Source organism: Merops nubicus, unplaced genomic scaffold (genome assembly GCF_000691845.1).
Source record: "Merops nubicus isolate BGI_N331 unplaced genomic scaffold, ASM69184v1 scaffold8818, whole genome shotgun sequence".
Lineage (NCBI taxonomy): Eukaryota > Metazoa > Chordata > Aves > Coraciiformes > Meropidae > Merops > Merops nubicus.
This window is the reverse complement of record NW_008626297.1, coordinates 39959-46994: the sequence shown is the minus strand read 5'-3', so window position 1 is coordinate 46994 and position 7036 is coordinate 39959. Positions and strand designations below refer to the sequence as shown.

General features: G+C 38.8%; 1 protein-coding gene across 1 annotated transcript in view; it reads right to left on the bottom strand.

Annotated features, from left to right (window-relative positions):
* Positions 1-737: 737 nt before the first annotated feature.
* Positions 738-7036, bottom strand: part of TRAPPC9 (trafficking protein particle complex 9) — a gene marked incomplete at its 3' end in the record, with an annotated part of 45231 nt that continues 38932 nt past the window's right edge. The window contains exons 9-10 of the mRNA XM_008945947.1: positions 4499-4625; positions 738-883 (exon numbers count right to left, since the gene is read on the bottom strand). Coding sequence (XP_008944195.1) covers positions 738-883; positions 4499-4625 — 273 coding nt within the window. The remainder of the gene's footprint in view (positions 884-4498; positions 4626-7036) is intronic.

Genomic DNA, 7036 nt, shown 5'->3' with positions numbered 1-7036 from the left:
ATAAATGAAATAATCCTCTAGCAGAAAATTACTACTATTCCAAACGTTGCTCATAAGGCTTGTTTTGGTTTTTGCTGAAATGTCTTCAAGAAAAGCTGACTAATTAGTTCATCATTCTGAGTTTAAGTCATAGCAGGTTATCAATTAGATGCATTTTTTTCTTCTGAAAGAGATAAACTGGAAAACAATTTTAAAATCCCAGAGGTCTAATATGGGGATTCTGTGGGTGCTGAACTACCACAGTCCAGTCTCCTATGCACTTGTATCTTTTGTCCAAGAAACTCACCCACTCATCCCAATTTATGTGTTCACGGTGACATCATCATGAAGGAACCATCATATCATGATGATTATCAGATATAATTTGATAATTTTTTCCCCAGAAAAGGGGGAACCCCAACAGTGCATCTAGCTTGGGGACACCACACATGACAACTGGCTAAGCTGGCTGCTGCTGAACAGACTGGGTCAGAACTAAGTTTTAACCACTTTGTCTTTTGTTTGAGAAGGAAATAAAACAAGATTATCTCCTCTAAAAAACAATTTTATAATATACAAGGCTCTATTCCTCTGTTAAATTTGAAGCTGTCCCACAGACAACAAAACTTTGCTCCTTTAGAACTTCAGGCTAAAAAGTTGATTATTTCATGTACAAGGAAGTAACATTCAGGTTTGTTTTCCTCGACCAAAAAAGATTTTCCAATGTAACAATAGAACATACTGCAAAGTATTCTTACCTATTTTCTTACTTCGTTCCTCCCCACGACTGTGTGCAATAATTGGAGAATATATGAAGGGGCTTTTGGTTGACACGTTCTGACCAAGCAGACTTTTAATTTTGTGAGGTCGCAGACTGGTCGGGAGGTTCAAGAGCTTCACAGACCTGTGGAGTAAAAATACTTTTACAGTGTTTTGGGGGGTTTTATTATATAGTAGATGATTGTGTTAAAAATGAACAGATAAATACTAAATGACACTCTTAAGTACTGATTAAAACACCTTTAATGGAAAACACGATGTAAACACCGACAGTACACAGGAAAGGAACTGGAGGAAACCAAAAGACAAAGTTTCAGAAAGCTCTCTGAAAACAAATACTAAAGGAAAAACATCTTCTGTAGAAACCAACAAAACCAAAACCAGCCAGACCAGTGATCTGAAATCCAGCTATTCATTTTCAACAGAACAACAGATGCAACAACAGATGCTACACAAGTAACCAAATATTTAACTTAAACCCAAAGCCAAACAAAATTTCATTAGACAATGTAATACAAATAAAGAACTTCTCCAAGGTGATTGAAACAGATTTAAATGCAGTTAAAATGCACAGAGCTCCTGGAAGGATGGAAACCCACTCTGCTAATTGAAAAGAGGGAAGAAAAAAACTGGCACCAAGTAAATTTAAAGTAGTAAGAAAAGTATGTAAGGACAATTAGAAGCCATTAGTGGTGAAATGTGGTAAAATTCTTAATTCTGCTAAGTATGTAAGTAAGAAGCAGTTTTAATACAAACTATGAAAATGGGAAGACTGCATCCATTAGAATAGAAAGAAAATAAATTATCCAGTTTTGTACTACAGAAAATACTGGATGATTATCTTACAGAGTGCTGTAATGTAATGCTTTCCAATCTAACAGGCTCTTTATATCTGAATTTTCATTAAAAGAAAGAGAATTTGACCAAGGATTTCAAGATTGCACTATGGTATTTGAAATCTCAAAAAACAGAAAAATTTGCTAAAATTCCAAAGACTAAAAAACATACATAACATAGGATAATATTTAAGGCATGTCAATAATAGGCCAGGCATCTAGTTAAAAGACATGATACACACAAAAAAGAAACATTATAAGGAAGACCAGCCTTAAAGGACAGCTGGAGATCAAATATAAATCCACAGAAGAAATGGAGAATTTTGCCAAGCTAAATCTCTTCTATTGCTTTATAGGTATGGGGAAGAAAAAGGGAACAGTGCAACTAAGTTCTGATTTCAGGGTGGCATTTTAATATTTGACACTATTTTGATTAAGAAGTCTGCATCCAAAATACACACCTTACATTAAATGGATTAAAAAACTAGTAGACCATGAAATGCCACCTGTAAATAGAACTCAGCATCATCTGCATGGTTCCAGAGGGCTCCAGCATGGACTGAACCATAAACTGAGGTTATTCAACACTGATCTAAGCCACGTTTCTGCACTCTTCTGACCTAGGTCTCAAAAATAACCATCATTTAGCTCCAAGAGCTCTGCAGTCTGGCTGCAGGGCTGCTTCCCAGCTGGCTGGACAGCTCCAGAGTAAGCTAGGTCTGCTGTGCAGATATACGCAGGGGCTTTGCATTAAGACACAACTAATAATTTGTTGCATTACAGATTTTTATCACTTTGGCTTTTCTAGAAATTTCAAAAGACAAGAAGGGAGAAGGAGGAGAGGAGCACCAACAGCAATTCTTAACTGCTAAATAATGTTGATGTGGGATTCCTCACCCCATGGCAGAGCAGCAGCAGCTATGTGGAATACTCCGAGTGCAGCCAGGTCAGCACAAGCTGAGAGCTAAATGAAGCACTTGGATGGTGAGCAGTTTCTTACAGCTAGCCCTAGGAGTAACAAGTAAGTAGAAAGTGCTCGTCCCCTTCTCTCTGTGTATGAAACACTTGAAGCTAGGCAGAGCCTTTCCCACTGAAGTCTTTTGAGTTTGTTGCTGAAATTTTGACTGGCCTCAATATGCATGACTCCTATAAAAAAGGATTCAGGTGGCATTGCCTGCATCTTCCAGACTTTAATTTCTTAAATATTCAGCATGGAGAAGAAGAAAGTACTATGGAATAGATCCAGTGCAATCCTCCTCCCTCCAGGGTTCAAAAGTGAAGCAAAATGCAAAACCTGAGACTATTTCAGGATTTAACAGTTCACAGCTGAACACACTGCTGCGTTTTTAGCACAGGTTAAGGGTCAGACTCAAGGTAACCTTGGCATTTCTGCACCTACTGGACACCCAAAGCAGGCAAATAACAAGCACCGTCAGATTAAGGAAGGTAGTCTGGGTTTTATACTGTGTAGTACTGAGATTATTCCTCAAACAGAGATCTGCAGGAGGCAATGAGTGGCTGACAGCACTCTTGCCTTCAAAATAAAGTGTTTCGCCTTAAAAACATCTCCATGGAAGCTTTTGCTCTAACTTCTCTCTGCAATCAGAGCATTAACTTCAAGTTTTTAAACACTGCTCATTTTTTCTTTCTTAAAATGGCTAGGTTAAAATTTGCAGTGTTTGTTGCCTAAAGTGTTTCAGGAGAAGAAATACAGATGTGCTTCCTGTGTTTAGCTGGGAACCTGCCTTCAGAATACAGTGGCCAGGGAACTCGGCTAACAAAGGCACAGTAACCTCAGCCTGTTACTGGACATATTTAAGGTCAAAGGAAAATGAGTCAATACAGTTCATGTACTCCAGTAATTCAACCCATCCTAAAGCAGGTCTCTAAAGTAGGTCAGAGAAACCTGGAAGTGACAACTTTGTGTGTCTGACCACACACAACCATACGCTCCAGTCAGACCTGCTCCTTCAGTGAGCACCTCCCACACAACAAACTGCTGGTGTGAACAGACCTGTCACCTTAAACACACAAGCAGTTAGACAAGGGGTCTTTCTCCAGTAAATGTGGGGAAAAAAATTGAAGAAGTTTGAGAAAACATTGTAAAACTAGTTGTATCGTGAAGCAATATAGTCTATACACTTTATTATCTCTTTGTGATACCAGAACTCAGGCTTCATTAAATGTCTGATGACATCCCACTGAGAACTCAAGTTTCTATAAGAACTTCTCATTAACTTCTGTCTTTTCTGAGTAGAAATTATCTTTCCTTCAAATAGACACTTCTTGATAAAGATTTTCTTTTAGTCTTTTCTTTTATTATTGATGCCCAGTGGCTGTTTTTTTGGCTCTCTCTCTGCCTCTAATACTTCATGCTAGGCTTTAATCTAAACAAGGTATTACTCATTGGACTGAGTGTGTTAAGTGTCTTGGCACACAGGCACAAAAAGGAACACAGATTTAGAACAGGCCAGTGAAGGTGCCAGCCTGCACATACAGCATCTGGAAGGGAACTGCTACCAAAGCATCAGCTCCAGCTGAGTTCCACCCTCCACAGATGGAGGCAGCACCCAACCCATGGATCTTCAGAATGATCAGGTGTCTAACTTAAATCCCAGCTGCAATTATAAAATACCGTTCTTTGATTGTATCAGCAACTCTAGAATGACAGTTTAAAAAAAAAAATAAACCTCTCTCCTTCAGAAACTAAAGGCCACAGAAAGTATTTTCTGCACAAAGGCTCTATCTTTGCCTAAGAACTTCTCAAAACAATTTGACATTTTGACATTTTCCCATGTTACTATGGATGACTTACATAAGCTGAGAAGACTACGTCCATCTAGCATCCTTTAAAATTTGACAGGTACTGTGGAAAAGTTACAGATTGTATTTTGGAGTCCTACCTCACAATAGGCAATTTGGTGAACGGCACAGGAGGCAACTTCAAACCATCTGGAAGAGTGATGAATTCCATTGTACCAGGGCATTTTGCTGTGTAGCTTTCCAAGCTCTGTGTCACATCTTTCTTTTCTAGAAATCAAATTTGATTAAAATAAAAAAAAAAAAAAAATCAAACTTTTAGGTAACAGAAATTTAACATGAAGTTATAACCTAAAATTTTACTTTTTTTTCTCTACTTATACAAAATAACTAATGCAATGCCAAGAAAATTTTGTGTACAATGCTTAAGGGATATGCTCCAGATGCCTTCATACATGGATGAGATACAATTCAGTGACCTTAAGCAAGATAGTTTCTGGACTCTTAAATTGTAGAAATTTTAGAGTGTCTATACCTGCTTTTTGTTAACTTTTTCATTGTCAAAATAAATATTTCTACAATTTATCTAGTAAATCTTCATATCCAACACAAGTAGCCTCAAGCATGTTACAGTTATTAGTAATAGGAATGTTATGTGAACATGTCCTGCTCTGAAACAATACAAACGGCAAAGAAAAAACCTTTGATGTTAATGTGTTAAAACTACCTAATTTTTAAAATAATTGTACTAGATCATGCTGCTAAATCATAACTACTGTTAAGATTTTATTTGGTTTTGCTTAAAAATACACACACATTCAAACATACATATATTATTTGGGTTGACTTCAATAATGTGTAAAAAATACTTCTGAATTTTATCCAACAATTATTTTCAACAAGGTAATTTTGTTTCCAGAAAAAAGTCTACTTGGAAATATATGGCCTGAACACAAAACTGTATTTCTTTGATGAAATGGGAGTCTGCAAAGAGAAGTAAGGCTGAGAGTGTGTGCTCAGAGGGAAGAATAATAGCTGAAAAGTCTTTGATCTATATTATTTTAAAGCACAGTGAACTTACCCCGTATATGTGCTACCAATAAAAATAACTACTCAATAACTAAACTGTTTCTAGAAAATATTTCAAAGATCAAAATACTCAACACTAAAACAAACTAGAAAAGGGAAGGGTGACAGCAAATACTGCTTTCCAAAAAACCTGCTTAGTCAAGAGTATTGGTTTTATGCAGCAAGGTTTTGGTAGTGAGGGGTGCTGAAGGGGTGGCCTTTGGGAGAAGAGACCACGAGTAGCTCCATGGCAGAGACAGCCAGTTCCAGCCAACACCAAGAGGGACCCAGCACTGCCCAAAGCTGTGCTGGTGGCACCTCTGTGACAACAGATTTAAGAAAGGGTAAAAAATGGCTGTGTAGCAGCTAGGAGAGGGAGGAATGAGAAAAACATTGAGAGGAACATACCCTGTAAACCGTGCCATGGCCAGAAACACCCTCTGGGTCCCTGAGAGGCACAGCATCCACTGATCCCCACGTCAGCCCAGCTCAGTGTGGGAGCTTCCCAGGCCATGAGTACTAACTGCAACCACCTTCCCCATGAAATTAATGCCACATAGCTGACAAACTGCCTTCCTTGTGCCCAGGTTTCACTGAGCTGTCTCTTGGGCCACTCATCACACTTTAATTGCATGCAGGAAACATTCCCAAAACCACATCAGACGTACATGTACACCCAGATCAGCACAGCACTGCCAGGGGTTGTAGTGGTTCAAGACCAAGTGTTTTCATAAAAATTTCAGGCTACAGCATTGAGGATGTTATTTGCTATGTTAAGTGAGCAAGGGCACACAGCACAAGCAGAATCCACTCAGATGGAAAGCATCACAGCTACCAAGAATGATGAAGGTAACACCACAATAGGTGCTTAATTCTTCTTGGAACTGAAGGTTTGTCATTCCAAAGAGCTGGTTTTCATCTCCTACTGTGAAACCCTGCCAATTGTTGTATTCAAAGAAAGCGTTCTGCCCCTTGCAAAAAGAGCTTGTTTAGAGAACTTAGAGTTGCATTTTTATTTCACAGCAGAAGATCAGAATGCTTTCTGGAAAGATGAGGCTAAACCAAGACATCTTGCTGTGCTGATATCATATGAAATGCAGTTTAAAACATGCTGCTGACAAGCCAGCAGCTCTATGACTTTTTACTTAGCATCTTGGCCGAGGTGCTAGAGGAATCTACATCAATAGAACATATCAAGAAGTATTCATGATGCAACAGAGCAAGAGGTGCATGATCTTGCCCGAGAGCCACTTCTGAAAGCAGATGTTGGGGCCTTTCCCCCTTGCCTGAGCACCTCTGCTACCTGACCTGGTATGAGGAAATTATAAACTTCTCTACTTAGTCAAATCTGCAAAGCCTAATATTTGTCAAAAAAACCTGCTGCAGACTGCTCCTTCCAAAGAGCTCGGACTGCTCCTACATCTGTGTGGCTGTCATTGTATTTTGATGCAGTCAGAAACTGCACAAACCTCCTGAGGGGATCTCTTCAACTACTAAGTCTCCTGACCTATACTTAAGGAGACTGTGGCTGGAACAGTTAGCACTAGTATTTATCTTCCTCCTTGCAAAGAAGAGAGAAAACAGCTACTCTTGGAGGTCCTTCCCACCTAGTA